Genomic DNA, 17,663 nt, shown 5'->3' with positions numbered 1-17,663 from the left:
GAAGTCCAATATAGTTTGAGAATGAAACGTTTAAATGGGTGCTATAAAAACTGACAAAATTTAGAAATTACAAAGCTTGTTAAGAAAAAAGAAAGAATGAAAAGCACATAGGAAATGAAATCAATAGCAGAACAAAGCAGTGGCTCCATGATTACGGAGCAGAATGCTTAAAGAAATTCCGGTGTTTTGGTTTTTTTTATTATTGTTATTACCATCCATTTGCTTTAAATTTAACTATGGCTTATTTTTTTTTCCAATCTTGAATGACTATTCTTAGGTATAATAAGTAAATAAACAAATGGAGTCCTTTAAAGTTTCCTTTTAATGTTCTTATTAACAGAATAAGAGTAACTTCATAAATATCCCAGAACTTAGCTCTTACAATTACTTTGTGTAAAGACTAATCTTCACTTGCTTTTCCAAACAGCGTTCTCTGTCAATTTAATGACAATCTCAAAATCACAAAAAAGAACTATCCTGCTACCGAGAGGCAGCTTTTCTCTTATCTTCCCAACACTTACAAAGATCTGATGGCCCAACAGAAGCACAAGGTCTTTCATGCACAAAAGCGCAAGTCAGAAGACAAAGCAACAGGCAAATCCAATTAAAAAAAAAAAAGTCAAAACTTTATTAAACAGAAGCACAAAAAACGTAAAAAAAAAAATCAGTGCATCTGTTTGGATAATAAGAATTTGAGGAAGATGAAGCATTTGCACTGCTTATCATTTAGAAGATGATGGGAACTTATCAATGTATCAGATCTACATTTTTCTGATGTTAATCATTTAATAATGCAAAGAAAGCCTAAGTGCTCAAAAAATTTTATTATATTATAGGAAATAAATAAATAAATCTCAGAGTCTCTGCTGGCTCTATTAGCAGACAGTTTAATAAGTTTGGAAGAGCAGAAGTCAGCACACAGAGAACAGTAGTCATTTATCTTAGCAGTATGTAAATCAATGGCATATCTTTCTGGTTATAATTCTGGCCACTCAACTGTAATAGGAAAAAAAAAATCAAAATAGGGCAATTTCAGAGACAGAGAAAGAAATAATCAGCAGTGCAAAATCTTTCTCATGGACTTCAGCATTCTTTCCTACATGAAAGAATTAAAAGATGAGGGAAAACCTACATGAAATAACAAATGAAACTCAGAAAGTGTACTGGTGACTCAATTGTCTTCTGTCATAAACAAGAATTAGAGAGGTTTTCAACAATATTAAAGGCTGCACGTTCTGAGAAAGTAATTGAAAAATACTTTTGTGTTCTGCACACTGTTAGCTTGCAGAACTTACTGGATATTATCAGAGAAACTAAGATCCATCAGGATTTACATGAGAACTAGGTCTTTAGCTGAACAAACAGAATAGCAAGATATAAACAAAATAAATTTTTACAGATAAATACAGATAAAATCTCTCAAAGCTTTTGGGTGCAATTCAATAGCAAGAGGATAAAACTACCATTTGGGAAAGATTAACATATAAGCTGTAAGCAAAAACGTTTGTAATACCATATGGTATTATTGTGCAGTGGTCACCCTTGAAATACAAACCTACTAAACAGATCAAGTACTCTGATTCTAAATTTAGCCCTTGGGGCACTTTCCTTAATCTTAAAATTGCCATCAGAAGGATTGACAAAGGTAAACTTCACTCTGCCTTTCTTCATACACCGCATTTATCCCCTAACAAAATTCCTAACGTATCAGACCTTTAATTATTAAATACTATTACTAACATCATAATCAGTTCTGCCCTCTTAGGAAATACCAGAAAACATTTACGGGACCAATGGTAGGACAGATCATTCGTGCCTGTGTATCTAACCGCAGATTTGATTCAACTCCTTACAGAACATTTGCATCCATCCACATCACCCAGGGCTGCAGAAGTCTCCCCCTGGGCTCTGATCACAACTCATTATACACTCAGAACACTAAAAGATAGCCCAAATGTGTGTCTTTAATTATGTGCTGCTGTGCTATTTTTAATTTGTGTCAGACCTTGAAGTTTTTGTGTTGATCTTTCTAAGTGAGCTTCCTGGTTCTTTTAATAAATCAGCTATGGAAAATCATTGAGATAATTATAGTAATACATGAAAACATATCATTAACACATGCAATTATCCCATTTACCAACTTAATTATGCTGTGTTATATTCTACAATTTTTTTTTTCCTTCACTGATAATACAGGTTGAAATATGCCTTTTTAAAGCAGCAATGTGTTTTTTATAGATCAAAGTATATTTTAAATTTATGCCAGATTATTTAATCATGGACAATTTCTGTTTTGAAGAAATATAATTTTTTCTTCACAACAACATTTTGCAAGTCAGCACATTCTTTTAATTTCAACACATATAATCATTACACTCTGCTTGCTTCCATGCAAGAGTCAAGATATCTTCACTTGGACATAAAAATAACTGCTCTAATGAACTGCATATCAAACTGGCATATTTATTTAACAAATATAACAACGTATTTCATTTAAATGAAATAAAACTTTTATAGGCACTAAGATAGTCCCTAGGTTTATGTTCTACAGGACCACACGGAAGTCTTGACTGTCTGTAATTATTGGTATGTGATATGTAATATATTGAATTTCAGGTAATATAGTACATAAAAAAAAAAAAAAAAAAGAAATCCACATTCTGCATAGTATATATATAATTTAAGAGATTTAAGATGCAGTTCAAGAATTAACAAGAATAATTCTGAGCATAAATCTGAGCACGCAACAAAAGTGACATTCAATATCTTAAACTATAATTCTATCGTATTCAAACAATGTCTGAATATACAATACTTTAGAATCTATACTTCAATTAAAGCCTTCCATATTCCTGCCATTAATAAGCTATTTCTGTATTCTTACCTAGAACATCCAATCCAACAGTTTTTGCTAGATCTCTTACACCATCTGCTCCAAAAATATGTGTCTCATGTTTACATTTGGGACACTGGAAAACACTCATATTCTGAACTAGTCCTAAAACCTGTCAAATGAAAAAGGAGAATGTTAACACCTGGGATTCAAGCTTCAGTTCTTATTCATCTCTGACAGCAAAGAAGAGATTATCAACACAGCATCAACAAATCATCATCATCAGTTACTTTCACTTCAATTTCTAAATTATTTCTACATTATTTATTTTTTCCATAATTATACATCTAAAGGATTAACTTACACGACACAAAAGTACCTCTTGAACTAGTCTAACTTTTTAACAGATCTCCTTCTCAGACAAGATGTGTTACATTTCTGACCTTTGAATACCATTTTTTAGCTTTGTAATTCAAGGTTTTGGGATACAAAATAATAATTAAAAAAATTTTAAAGAAACAACAATCAAATGTGCTTTTCAGATATTTTATAACTTTTCCTGAAAGAAAATGTTTTCAAAAAGGATCAGATTTGCTATTTTTCTGTAAAGGAGGAAAAAAATTCAAAGATCAAATAACAAGAATAATTATGTGAAAGGAAGTGACAAAAACTACTTTTCTGTTGATGTCAGATGTTCATCTACATCCCTGTAAAACATCTCCTGCAAATTTGCCAAATCAGGCACATAAATATCTTCTTTCACAATGTACAGCAATGCTCATGATAAAATAGATCGCATTTTATTCACCTAGTAAACAAGCCTGTTCATTGAGGAAGAGCAGAATTTCTCAGAAGTGATGACAACAGCACACAAACACTGCGAAAGAGAACTCATCCCTATTTGCTAATCAACAGAAGACTCGCTTTGGTGGTTCCACATTAGAAAATTTCAGTTCAAGATACTTATGCTACAGATGAATATATATTTTTAAGTTCAGAAAAGCTGTTACATATCTTGTGACATTCTGTGCTTCTTAAAATTCGCCTAAGCATTCTGGTTACATGTTTTGAAGAAACTAACAAAGTTAGAGGAATAATATACCCACTGTGTTAATGAAATAACGATCCAAAAGGATGCTGGTTCAATGCAAGCAACAGCAATTACCTTACTTATTAACAGTAACGTACAACCTTTGGTCTTACAGTTTTAACTAAAAGAATACGGAGGTAGCACTGTGAGCAGGTAAAGGCCTGTCATTTACAATTTCTTAAAGAAAGTTTCACACACAGAATCACAGAATCACAGAATTGTAGGGGTTGGAAGGGACCTCCAGAGATCGAGTCCAACCCCCCAGTTTCCTTGCGTCAAAGTTAAAACTAATCAAAGGATGATAATCTGTTTTTGTTTCCTACACCACTGTTACATGTTCCATATTACTTTTTAAATCTTCACTCATGTAAAATTTTCAGAGTTTAAAGTAAGCAACTTTCAAAGAAACAAACAATATACATGTGGATAGATTGATAGATGCAAACATATGCATGCCATCATCTGTAGCACATGAAAAAAGAGATCTCGATATTTATACTCAAAAGGAATTCATCCCACTCCAGATAACTTGGGTCTTTAACTTTTTATTCTCCTCAATATATTTATACAATGTTTATGATACAGCAAATTCATAATCAAAGTCATTCAGCCTACTAATGTTTCATGAACAGCTCAGAAATATTACAGCTGTTTTGTTAATTCTTTGATCATCTAGTACCTAAAGATGTCTGTCTGCACCAGTTAACACAAATACTGAGCTACAGCTGAATTCCCAAAGCTAGATTGGCTTTAGAAGTCCTATTCACTGTCCTTTTTGGTTTTAATTTAAACAAACCTTACTAAAAGCATGTGACATTTCAGCATTACAATATTGCTTTTATTATCTCAGCCTCATTCCCATCTGTCAAACACCAAATAGTACATATTTACTAAGGTATAAATTGTTCTTCTTGTACACAACTAGACTTTTGTAATATTAGTTGCCAATTACAAATACTAAATTTAATTCAGAATCTGTGCAAATATACAAACCTTGATTCACTGAAGTGTATTTTTAGCACATATCACTGCAGACACTTGGATAAACAAGAGATTTCACTATTACTTTCAGAGCCCTTAAATCTATAGAAAATGTAATAGGTTTTGCTAATAAAGTCAATAATGACTCTTATTTCCCTGTTTAAATACTATTTTTGGAAAAGCCTCAGGTTTGTCTGGACTAAATGCTTATAAGTTCTTTTTGCTCAATTAACCTTTTGATTACACAACATATGGTGCTCAAATCCAAATATACACTACCTTCTCCAGACAAGGAAAAAATCCTGAGAAACTCTTAAATTTCAAATCAGTAAAGGACAAACAACATTAACAATTGTGACTGAGATTCAATTTTGACTTAAAACTAAATGCAATACATAGGCAGGACCTTCTTTAACACCGATGTAAATGAAACACTTATGTTGATGTATGTATAAACAGAGAAAAGAAAAAAGGAACAAAATGTAAGAACTCTAATGCATTGATTTCAGTGCATTGCAATCTACCATCAGGCATAACAGTGTTGTTGTGGCTTATCACTTGATTAAAATAGAACTAGTCATTCTATTTAGTCCACATACATACTTAAATCTTGTCTACCATGCATCAGGTTAAGCCAAAGCCTACCACAGAATACTTGGCTTTGTTGGAAGCCATTCTCTGCAAAAAACATTGAATGAAACTTACTTAAAAAGAAATTTGGAGAATTTCTCATTAGCAGGAAAATTCAGCAAATTACTAAATTAAATGTGATCTTACATGAAAAGTCATTCTGCACAATTTTAGTAAATCCAAACATATAATCAAAATAGAACATTTCATATGCTGCTCTTCTGTCGTATATTTTTTCTTCTAGTAGTAAACAGCAAATGCTACCACACTTTCATTTTGGTGCAAAGACACTTGAGCAGTTAATAATAAGGAATGTGTCAATTTATGTCTTTTGTTATGCTATTTTGCAAACTAAAACAAAAAAATGCTGGCTTTTAAAAGAGCTAAAAATGCTACTGAAGCATTTCCCTGTCTTAACAAAAAGTAAAAGTAACCTTCACAGAGATGAGCCAGACAACAATTTTTTTTTTTTTTTAAGTATCGTAAATAGCTTTTTCCTTTACTGTTTCAAATAATGAATAGTAATAATGAATAGTTTGTATTTTCTCATCACATGCACATTTCAAATGAAAAATGAGTCTTCATGAACACGCACTAGAGTAGAACGTTCTGTTACTTAGCAACTTGTAACACTGTCAAGACCTTAAATCAATGTAATCATACTTAAAAGAAAAAAACATTTAAGAAGTAACCTAGTTAGTTTATTTTAAATGAATATATTTTTGTTTACTTTTGTCCATCTATTTCAAATTCCTTTATTTGGTTCTTCAGTTTGAGAGTGGTGAGATGTTGGAACAGGCTGTAAAGAGAGATTGTGGATGCTCCGTCCCTGGAGGTGTTCAAGACCAGGTTGGATGGGGCCCTGAGCAACCTGGTCTAATTCTACGATTCTATCATTCAGTTTAAATGTAAAACATTAATTCTATTATTTGCTCCATTTCAGTCCATATGAATATAGGGGATAATACTGAACTTTGCATTCCCCAAACAAGCAAGCTACCACATAAGCTCTAAGCATAATGAAAACAAGGTGAAAACAATGGACTTCTTTCAGTGACAGTCACAGAGCCTTTCAAATGGCAGTGACAATTAGGTACACACAACTCCCCAAAACTTAAACTTCCTTTTTAAATTGTAGAGATATATGATTTTCCTCTCATCTAACAGAATGTTAGGTTAGAGCTATTCTTGAGAACACACGAGGATACAGAAAGGCAGTACATTTGGAAAGAAGAGATTACTTTATAAATTACTTTATTTAGCTGGTTAGCATTCTGATCCATTCCAGGTGATTAAACAAATTGATTGAAAATAAATTGAATACTATTATTACTTGATGCTGAATTTTTTTTTTCCTTCTGCTAAAGAAAGCTTCTGAGAAAGACAGGAGGCAGATTCTAACCTTTTTTTTTTTTTTTAAACAAGAATTTTTGACATTCAAGTGATCCAAGTGGATTGTTCATCTACCACAAATATAGAAAATTTTCAGATTTTTGGAATTATTTTTTTTGAATCTACTGGTATTTTTAATGTAGATGCTTACAGGTACATGGACTTTTCTAAACATTTCAGTTCCTTTGCGTGCATCCAACAAAGCCACGTCTTGTGGAGTAGAGACGATTACAGCTCCTGAGAAAAGAAATATGAAATATCATTAGTTTAAATTATGATTCATAACTGCTAAGTATCTTGACAGTTTAACAGTTTTTTGGTGCTTTCTCCCCCCTTCCCCCCTGTTTAAGAAAGAAAATTATCCTGTTTCTTTACAATGCAGTGACCAAAACCGCACGAGATATGATGCAGAGTAATAAAAAATAACTTAAGACTTTTTTGCCCTATATTTTTCTATGTGGAAACTGCTTTACTATATAAATGAGAAAACTGATCTAGCTGCCACGTGACCACGAACAGATGACAGAACGGACGTGAGCAGCTTTTCAGAGGCACAGCACCATAGATGCATGGGACTTCACAGCAGGAGCCCTAGCATCTTAAGAGCCCTCCCAGTTCGCAAAGCACTGGGATAGGAAACCCTCAGATGGCTCCATGCAATCCATGTGCTGACTGACGGCATCTCTCCTGCATGACAGTCAGACATTTCCAAACATTGCCTAACAGCACATGTGAATGTTTTCGACCAGTATGCTTAACCTCTAGTTAAAAAGGAAAATACAATCTTGTGTTTCACTCCTGAAAAGCTGCCTCTCTCTGCCTTACATAATATTAGACTTAAGTCCAAAAACTGAACAGCGTATGTAACACATTAAGCAAACAATTTCCTATTGTTCTCTAAAACTCTGGAATGCAAATAATTTGCTGTTTTTCCTAAGCTGACCTGTTTCCAGTGACACGGCAAAGAATAACATGGAATCCTTTCAGCTACATCCACACTTAAACTGGTCTTTTCAATGAAGGGTATTTTACATTTTATTGCCAACACTGAAATACAGAGTTAATTCCACAAAATGAATACACCCTAACTGAAATGTAGTGTACAAACTAGTAGCTCAGACTTAACAGCCCTGAATCTTTTAAATGATTTTTTTGTTGTTGTTAAAAAATAATTGTAAAATGAAGATCTTTGAATACTTAGAAAAAAAGCTTCTTATAGCTGTCTTCTCAGACAAAACCAGGAAACTAGAATTTTCTGTTGAATGTCTATACATGCATGTTAGCTATCCCACACAACAAGCTTTTGTCTACTTTTTTGTAGACAAAAATGTTCAGCATTCCCATGTAGCAGTTAACAGGCAGTCAGCAAAACTTAATTCCCCATTTTCTGGTCCAATATTTTTTAACAACTCAAATGAACAGCATGAAGTACAGAGGTTATGAACAACGAAAACATCCACTATAACCACAGGCAGTCTACGTGAAAGGTGTTTTTTACTGACAAATTCTCTTGCTAGAGAACCTCACATAAAGAGAGAAACTAATAAGATGAAATGATCCATTGGCATTTCACAGACTTCAGGCTGTCATGAATACCAATTCCCTTTATAAAAAAGAGCAGACTTCTGAGATACATGAGTTAAAACTAGGCTTGTAGACAGCTTGCACTTTTTTTTCCATAAAATGAAAGTCCACACAATCAAGAATCTGCTTGTACTGACACTATATAGGTCTCTTCTATTTTCCTTTTCACTCTGAAAGGGATTATGGATATATATAAAAAACACTTTTTTTTTTTTTTTTTTAAAGTTGTTACTCCACTTTATGAGAATAAAGAAATCTGAAATCATTCTCCTATTGACACTGAGGACAGAACATCTTTGAAAAAGAGGCAACATCATAGTGCTTCCTCTGATAGCCACTGAGGTAACTGTAACAGCAGCAGTACAAAGCCTCACTAAGACTATCTGCCAGTGGCTTAAGCAAGCAGAGAACAGCATTCACTAGTCAGACTGGTAATGTTGCTCAACAATCTGACACTTCCATAAGCAGTTTAAAGAAGGTTACTTTGAATTACTGTACTTTCATTAGGATTTGTCCTCTGGCTCTAATGCACTTTCCTGAGGCTCCAACTACTTAACAGAACCATCACTAAGTGATTTACTTCACAATAACATGGAAGATAAAGGACATCTCCCCATTTAAATTTCTTGAAATAAAATGTAAATTAAAGGTGGTCTCAAGGAAGTGCTACTCACCAATTCTAAATTCTAACAAAATAATTCTAACAAAAATAACCTCCACAGTAAGTTGCTGATTTCATTTACTTCTTCTTATTAGAGGTAATCCTGACTCAGTTTTGAACATGCTAATTTGGGAAAGTGGAAGCACACTTCAGTCCTTCAGTAGCTTCTACCCCAGACTCCATTCATATATAATTTAGTAATGATTAAATTCTTAAAATAAACTGTAAACATGATACAAGTTTAAAAAGTTTATATTGCAGCCACCAGAGATTTACTGACTTGTAGAATTTGATGAGCCTTTTGAACTATTTATGAAATACCTGTTTGGTGAGTGATTACTTCTTTGCAATCAACTGAAACTCAGTCAAAAAAAAGAAAAAAGGACTGGAAGGGACTTCAAAGGCCTCCACTCCACTCCTAATATTGATATCTAAATCTATGCATAACCCACCCAAAACTCAAAGTGTAATTACTGATTAGGGAGAAGATCCAGAAACTTCATGGTCAGAAATCTGTGTTACACATACAGACTAAAACAGTACAAGCTGTCAGTACAAGTCAGCTTGTACTGACTTACACCAACACACTTTAATCATACTTTCTCTCCTTGGTACAACTGATAGCCGAACAAACTCAACCTGAAGTTCAAGAATTTAAGTACTTAGCAGCATTATTTCCTCCACCAGCAGCAGAATATAGCAGAGAGATTTTCCTTGGTGCTCCCCTTCACTGAATAAATTTGCATGTTTAATTTGGAAAGCAATTCAAATGATGAGCAAGAAAGAACACAACTTCCCTTGCTGTTTCTGTTCTACATGTTTAATAGGAATATCAAACAGTCAAGAGTTATTTTGATCAACAAAGTAATGAAATATGACTGAATTCACACACACACTAGGTCTCTTGAAGCAATACGTGCAATGTTTACACAAGCTTGACTGAAGGAGGCAAATGAAGGCTGACAAATTGAACAGAGAGGTTGCAGAAACTATACTGTTATCACATTTCACATTAAAACATACCACAAATTCTGTGTGTTAGCAGCTGCATGGAGAATAATTTCCATGCCTTAAGCATACTGAGGATATCTACCTTAAACACATTTACGTTTAACTGACATATCTACTTATTCATGCATTTCATTTATTTTTGTAACTTCATCATATTTCAGCTGGCAAAAAGCTGATGCACTTTGCATTAATAAAAACTATGCTAACTCTATTTTGAATACTTAGCATGCATAATAGGGAGACGGAATGAACAGTGGGTCTAGAAGACTGATGTTTGCCTTTTTCCTTAAACCCCAGGTGCTTACTCCCAGTAAAAGAAATGTGTGCTCATACAACACTGGTACTCACCTCACTGGTGGACTGGTGCTTAGGAAATTAGGAATGCTGACAAAGCTTTAAAGTTCTGGATATAGAAAACATTACCTCTATTCAGCATGTCATTAAGGTTTGCATTAGACACCTTGGATTACAAGGCACAAAGTGGTATCTCATCAACCCTTTGATATAGTCTATTTGAACCTAAGCAAACCCCATGGGCTTTCTTTCAAGGAAGTGGAAAAAAAGCCAGGCAAGTCTAAAAAACAGCTAAGTTTACAAGATCTACTTCAGGATGAGAAGAACCACTCTCAAATAGATTCCTTGTGTTGTTCCCCTGCCCCCCTCCAGTATTTACAAATGCAGAATTCATAACCAGGCTATGACTCCCCCCACCAACATTAGATTAACGTCTAGATGATATCACCCTAATTTTTTACTAGCTTAGTAAATAACATCAACTAGAAAACCTGTGGAGTGAGAAGTTAGAGTCCAAGAAGACTAACAGAGTTCTGAGAGAAAAAAATACAGAAAGTTATACTCATCTCTCTAACAACCACGCCTGTTGATACACAGGCACCAAACACTCTTGCAGACGCACATCCACATAGCTGCCACAGCCTGATCTGACTGCAACACTCATTTATTTTTTGTAGCTTTTGTTACATCTTCCACTGCATCAATTTTAAACATCCAGGCAAGACTTACAAGTTATAAATAGCCTAATGAACCTGAATGATCTCTATTGCAGATCTTCACAGGCTCTCTTGCTTTCTGTTGAACTTCTTGTTATTTCATTGATAAAATATGCCTACAATTATAGCACACAGTTTACACTTGAAGATGCAGAACAAGCTATTGCAAGAACAAAGACTAGTTTTTGCTAAGATTTCGGCTGGTAATGCTTAAAGTTGTACTAACACTGAAAACATGCCCATCTCCTTGGGTGAACTGCGTAAAGGAATTCCTTCAGCTTCTGCATGCAACATTCTCATTGCAACTAGTAACATGAAAAAACCATTAGCATGACTTTCCTTTAAGGGATCCTTGAGACTCATAACTCAGCTCAGGACTGTCCTGAAGGCTGGATCCTGGCTGCGTCCCACTTCCAGCTTACATCTGTCAACTACAGTTTTTTGACAACGGTAACAAACTACTTTATTGTACAACCTAAAGATATGTGAATACAATCATCAATCCATAAAGAGCCAATGTTGTGATTGAAGGTTTTCTTGCTGTTCTCTTTTAATCCATCCAAAATTTATGCCTTTTTGCTTTCCTGCAGTTATTTAAAATATCCGAATATAGCATGAAAGAAAGACTAAATCTCCAAGGTCGCCTGAAAAAAGTATAAAAATGCGATACTAAAAATATTTGCCATTCAAAAACAGATGAAGTAAAATTTACCATTATCAAAAAATCAAGATGACTTCCACAAAGAATCTTCAAAAATTTACCATAGAAATGAACAATGCACTTCCTACATAAAAGAGGAAAGAAAGCTCAAAAATTGAGAAAAACATTGTGCATCATTGTTAGATTAAAAGGAAAGAAGATCAGATGCCTTGCAACTATGATTTGCATCAAAGAAAGATTTTCAACAAGGGGCAAATAGACACTTGCACAAAGAGCAGTGACAGAATACAGATACACCTCCCATCAAAGTATCTGCTACACACAACTTGCATGGCTGCACTGGTTGGGGTTTTTTTTGATCATCTCTCTTCAGGAAAGAGAGGAAAATGGTGTCATACCTGCTCAGATTGCATTTTTTATTAATATAAGATGGCTCCTTTTTCCCCACAACTCTTTTTTCTGCTAATACCACCAATAACTTTTTTTTTTTTCTTTAAGATCATCAGCATTGTTTTCTTTTTAAAATTATTTGAAAAAAATCTTTCTTCCCCCCCCCTCCCCCCACCCCCTTTTTAATGCTTCTTTCTGAACAGACACTCTGTTTATTAACTGGAACTTCCGGTTCTTGTACATTATTATATAGTAAGGCAGATCCAGTCCTGTCTGCATGGGGTTTACATGGCAATGTTTTGATGCTAAACAATTTGCAGGGGGGCCTCTGTGAGCAGAGTCCAGCAGTGCCCCATGTCAGATCAGAGCCAGCTCCAGCTGCTCCCAAGGGGACTTGCCACTGACAGAGCTGAGCAATGAGCAACACTGCGTGTGCCTCTGGCACAGTAGATTTGAGAAAGGGAGAAACTACTGTGGGTGAGAAAACATGACAAAAACCACCCTGCAGCCACCAAGGTCAGCTCAGTAGGAGGGCAGGAGGTGCTCCAGACAGAGAGCAGAAGTTCCTTCCTGCACAGGAGAGGCCCATGGAGGAGCAGGTTGTCCACCTGCAGCCCATGGGCACCATGCAGATTTCCACGTGCAGCCATAGAGGAGCCCACAGCATCGCAGTAGATGGTGTGGAGGAAGTATAGCCCATGGAGAGCACCTGCAGGACCAGTTCCAGGCTGGAGCTGCAGCCCATACAAAGGAGTCTGCAGCGGAGGGCTGGGGGAGCTGCTGCCCACATGGACCTGTGCTGCAGCAGTCCACTCCTGAAGGATGGGCCCCATGGTACGGAGCCATGCTGGAGCAGTACTTGAAAAACTGCAGCCTGTGGGAAACCTAAGCAGGATCAGTTCAGGGGCATGATCCCATAGGAGGCACATTAAGCTGAAGCAGGGGCAGAAAGACCATGAAGAAACAGCAGAGATGAAGCATTATGGACTAATCACAACCCCCTACCACTACCACCTACTACACAACCTACCTACTCCTCTTTTACTGTGTACCACTAGGAGAAGGAGGTGGGAGAGGATGGATTACAGAGGAAAGTGATTTTAGCATGCTTTTTGTTTTTCACTGTTCTAGTCTGTTAGCAATAGGCAATAATTCTATCTCCCTCCCACTGTTGAGTATGTTTTGCCCATGACAATAATTGGTGAGCAACCTCTGCATACTCTCCACCCTTGAGCCTTTTTCCATGGTATTTTCTCCCTCTGTTCCTTTAGGGGGGAGTAATGGGGGTTGGGGGGGGTGATGCAGTGAGTTCAGTTGGCTGTCACTGTGAAACCACCTCAGATGCACGCACTGCTGTAACAGTCTGCAAGTTGTCTACAAGGCTGCACCTCTGGTCTGCGTGGAACTGCAATAAATATATTTTGGTTCAGCAGTTTGGCACATAACAGTTAATAATATGCTTTCAGAATTAATGAAAACAATTGGCATTCAAGTTGGTAATATACCTCTACCATTCCTTCCTCAATTTACACTTTTGAACAACAAAAAAAAAATATTGCTATGACTCTTAAAGTTTAATTAGTAAAAATATGCTTTTCTTCTGTTTGTTTTTAAGTCAGTCAAAAATCCTGTTTATCACAATTCTCTAATAATTCCTTTTTGTCATAAAATTCCTTTGGTAAACATTCAGTAAATATCCAAAGACAACATTCAGGAGTTGATTAAGATCTGTGTATTGGTGAAAAACTGCAGTCATTAGGAAAACTACACAATTTGCAGGATAAAGCAACAAAAAAAATTGTGGGATCTGTGTGCTGTATAGGTTTAAAACGTAAAAGGTGATGGATGCCATTCCCTGTACAGCTAGCAATGACAATGCTTCTTTTTTATGGAACTTGAAACAAAACAAAATAGTATTCACATTGCTTTTCACTATGCTTATCTCAACTAATAATCTTTAAGTTTCAACAGCAGCCTTTTTAAAGCTTTTAATAATAAGCTTGTTATAATAACATATGCTTTGTGTGGAGAAAAAATGTTACTTTTGAAAGATTGCAAAATTAATGCACTGAAATAAAACAATGCCTTTTACCATTAGGTCTCCTGTATAAATTCACCAATGTATCAAGTAAAAGACTGTTCAGCAAGATGTGAAATTCTTGGTTTGCCTCAGCCCCCTTCCTACTGACCAGCTGTATATTTCTAATGGCTTTCACTGCCATGGCATCTCGAGGTCCATAGAAAAAAAAAAAAAAAAAGTCTTATGACAAAGTTTAGCAAATGAAATGACAATTCCAATATTAACCCAGAGCCAGATGTCAACTGAGACAGTGTCATCTCTAAAGCTGTCAAGCTGCCACATTTGACTAACACTAACTTCACTTTAACATTAATAAAGAATGGTCAACAGGCAGACTAACACAGTTAACAGCTTCCACAGTTCAGCTTCTGAAGGAGGAAGAAGTGCTTGTGTTAACAGGGCACAGGAACCCTTTTACAACAGGTACTTTCTCCTACCCATGCATTAAGCAGTAACAGGTCACAAACAAAACCTTTCTGTCCAAGCTGATCTAGGATTTCTATGTGGAAAACAGACTGGCATATGAAGAAAGAAGCCAGAGTGAAACAAAAACATCTTCCATGTTTCTAAGTAATCATTTCTCATCTGCTAGTTTATTGAATGCAAGCATGAGAAAAGCTACAGGTGATTAATGAACAGTATGCTAAATAAGATAACTGCTTGTAAGGTGACTAAGAATAATAAAACAACAACAAAAAAAATCACAATAGTTACCTTGGTTGTCATATTTTAAAGAATAACTGCACACACACAAAGCTGCCATTTCAACTGAAATTGCATGAGGCTGATATTCTCTTTAACGATGATCAAAATTAAAATATATATTTTGTTGTACTATGTATGCCTCTAACCTTTCTGCAAAGAAAATATCAGGAGTTGTGATGCAGGATAAAAAGTTATTCTAACATTAAGACACAGTACCCTATCACACATCCCATAGGTTCATCTCTTATTGACCAATATTGCAATGCTACAGATTTACATGTCTCATCTGAACAACCCTCCCTCTGCCATTGCTCTTTGTCACACCCACAGAAAAACTTGGTCAAGTAACTGGCAGAAAAATTCATGCAGGTTCTGTAAATTTATTGAGAGAAAATATTTTTTTTTCCCTACACTGTTCCTAGGAAGCCACAGACAAGTAATGAAAACATAATGCAAATACTGTATCTCACATATGCATGCATGCAAATCAAAGTACAACTTTCATGCAAACTAGATAATGCACTTCTGAATGTACTTAACTAGGATATATACACTGTCTCTGAGGAAAGAAAAATTATCCTGCTAATACTGTCCAAGTATTCTCAAAGGAATAACAAAGAACAAGAAAACTGAAGCGGAAACAGAACAGCACAACAACTACTTTCTGTAAAACTAAAAAGTAAACAAAACAAAGAGAGCACATTGTTTGGAAACATGAATTGCAAATGAAGATGGAGCTCATAAAAAAAAAAAAAAAAAAAAGCAGAATCCTGTAAGCTGCTCTAAAGACATTAGCATTGAGATTTGTGACACCATCTTCTGAACCCTTGAAAGCAAAAATGCTGAAGGAAATAAAGATATGCTAAACAAGGCTATGGAGCCTTGAATCTGCAGCAACCAATTAACCAGAGTAAAAAAGAAAAAAAGTACAGTCAAATTTGTAATACAAAAAAGGAAGCACTTCCAAAAAGAATGAAAAATACCCACAACAGACAGCAGGGAAATTCTATATAAATTGCTAAATTGTAATCCATGTTAGAACACATGGATTTATAAATCTTAATCACTGTCTGCGATGCCTGTCTTACTCAAAAACACAATAGACTTATTTGTACACTAGTTGAGTGTAAAAGAGTTGACCTCAGCTAACACGCTGTACTACACCAACCAAACTGAAATGCAAATGTAAACTGATGGCATCGTTTCTAATTTGATGAAGTTCAGATTGAAGTAGTAACAAGATGAACTGAGCAACTGAGGTAGGGATGTGATTTTAGAACTTAACATGCAATCTTCAGCTAGGAGGTTGTAAAAAACAGACAAACAAATCAGTCTTTAAAATTTAAAAAACACCCTATAGTTCATAGTTTGAAGAGGCATGGGAAAGGAATTATTCTCCCTTATGGCATGTAAAGAGAATCTGTACTGCTTGTTCTTGGTTTTAAGTAGCTTCCTTTATCTTAATTCAACATCTTGTCTATTTCGACTTAGCTCAAAATTGAAAAGGTATGAAAACCACATGCTTATGACAACTGTATTTAACTGAAAACTTACTCAAATATTGAATTAAAAAAACGAATAAATATTTACTCTTAGTTCTTCAATTTGTTACACTCACACAAAAATAAGAACATTGCTATCAGCAAAAAAAAATTTTAAACATCTGTTACTTTCTGAGAAGCCCCGTTAGGAAAAAAAAAATCATCTAAATTAAGGTTTCCATTTACTGATGCAGTGTATCAATTAGAAACGACTTGTGATCTTCCATAAACATACTTCAACGCAACTTAGAAAACTAGGAAATGCAGGACTAAAGCGCGTTCCAACACCACTCTTCCGTAAGAGAGGACAGTGCAGTAGCACCACAACCAGAGACACTTCTAAAGACAGTATAGAATTCTGGGGAAAAATGGCATAAAATCTCAAGAAGATCAAGGATCTATTGACATCTTTGTGAGTGAAAAGCAATCAATAATATAACACCATATATTAAAACAACTCATAATGTACACCTCTTGGATTTCATAGTTTTACTGCCTTTACATACAAGATTTAACGTGAAATTCTACCTCACCAAAAACTTCGTGCCACTGTTATACTACACATCATTGCTAAAAACCTTTATAGTAAAAAGCCCTCCTGATCTGCTACCAGTACTCTGAAAGTAATGCCTACTTTATTATGCTGGCTGACGACGTCACAGGCAAATTTCGATTGGATGGCAGTAGAAGCTGAACATTACCACCAGCATTCCATTACATTTTGTTGCTGTACGAGAGATGGCAGTAGAGGGGCACTCTGACAAAATGGCATCTAACATGGAAGTGAAGAAAAGGTGTGGAACTGAATTACTTCATGAGGAAAAAATTGCAGCCACTGACATTCTCATCAATGCTTCCTGAATGTTATTGGAGACCAAGCAGTGAATATGAGCACAGTGAGGCAGTTGGTGGTACATTTATGCACTGACAACAGCTGGTCACCTCCTCTAGTGCAGATCTGTATGAGCGTGGCATGCAGGCTCTCATTCACAGCTGGCAAAAATGCATTTCTAAAGGTGGTGACTGTTGAAGAATAGTCTTTGGTAGCTGAGAATTTGCTCTATCAAGTAATGTCATTGTGACGATCTCTGTAG

General features: G+C 35.4%; 1 protein-coding gene across 1 annotated transcript in view; it reads right to left on the bottom strand.

Moving 5' to 3' along the window:
* NUBPL (nucleotide binding protein like) overlaps window positions 1–17,663 on the bottom strand; it is an 80,923-nt gene that overhangs the window by 13,935 nt on the left and 49,325 nt on the right. Inside the window, exons 8-9 of the mRNA XM_042814048.1 lie at window positions 7,078–7,163; window positions 2,885–3,005 (exon numbers count right to left, since the gene is read on the bottom strand). Coding sequence (XP_042669982.1) covers window positions 2,885–3,005; window positions 7,078–7,163 — 207 coding nt within the window. The remainder of the gene's footprint in view (window positions 1–2,884; window positions 3,006–7,077; window positions 7,164–17,663) is intronic.

Source organism: Centrocercus urophasianus, unplaced genomic scaffold (assembly GCF_019232065.1).
Source record: "Centrocercus urophasianus isolate 14NV4802_14NV808 unplaced genomic scaffold, USGS_Curo_1.0 seq_14, whole genome shotgun sequence".
Classification (NCBI taxonomy): domain Eukaryota; kingdom Metazoa; phylum Chordata; class Aves; order Galliformes; family Phasianidae; genus Centrocercus; species Centrocercus urophasianus.
The sequence above is the reverse complement of the archived record's forward strand: the minus strand, read 5'-3'. Positions and strand labels throughout refer to the sequence as shown.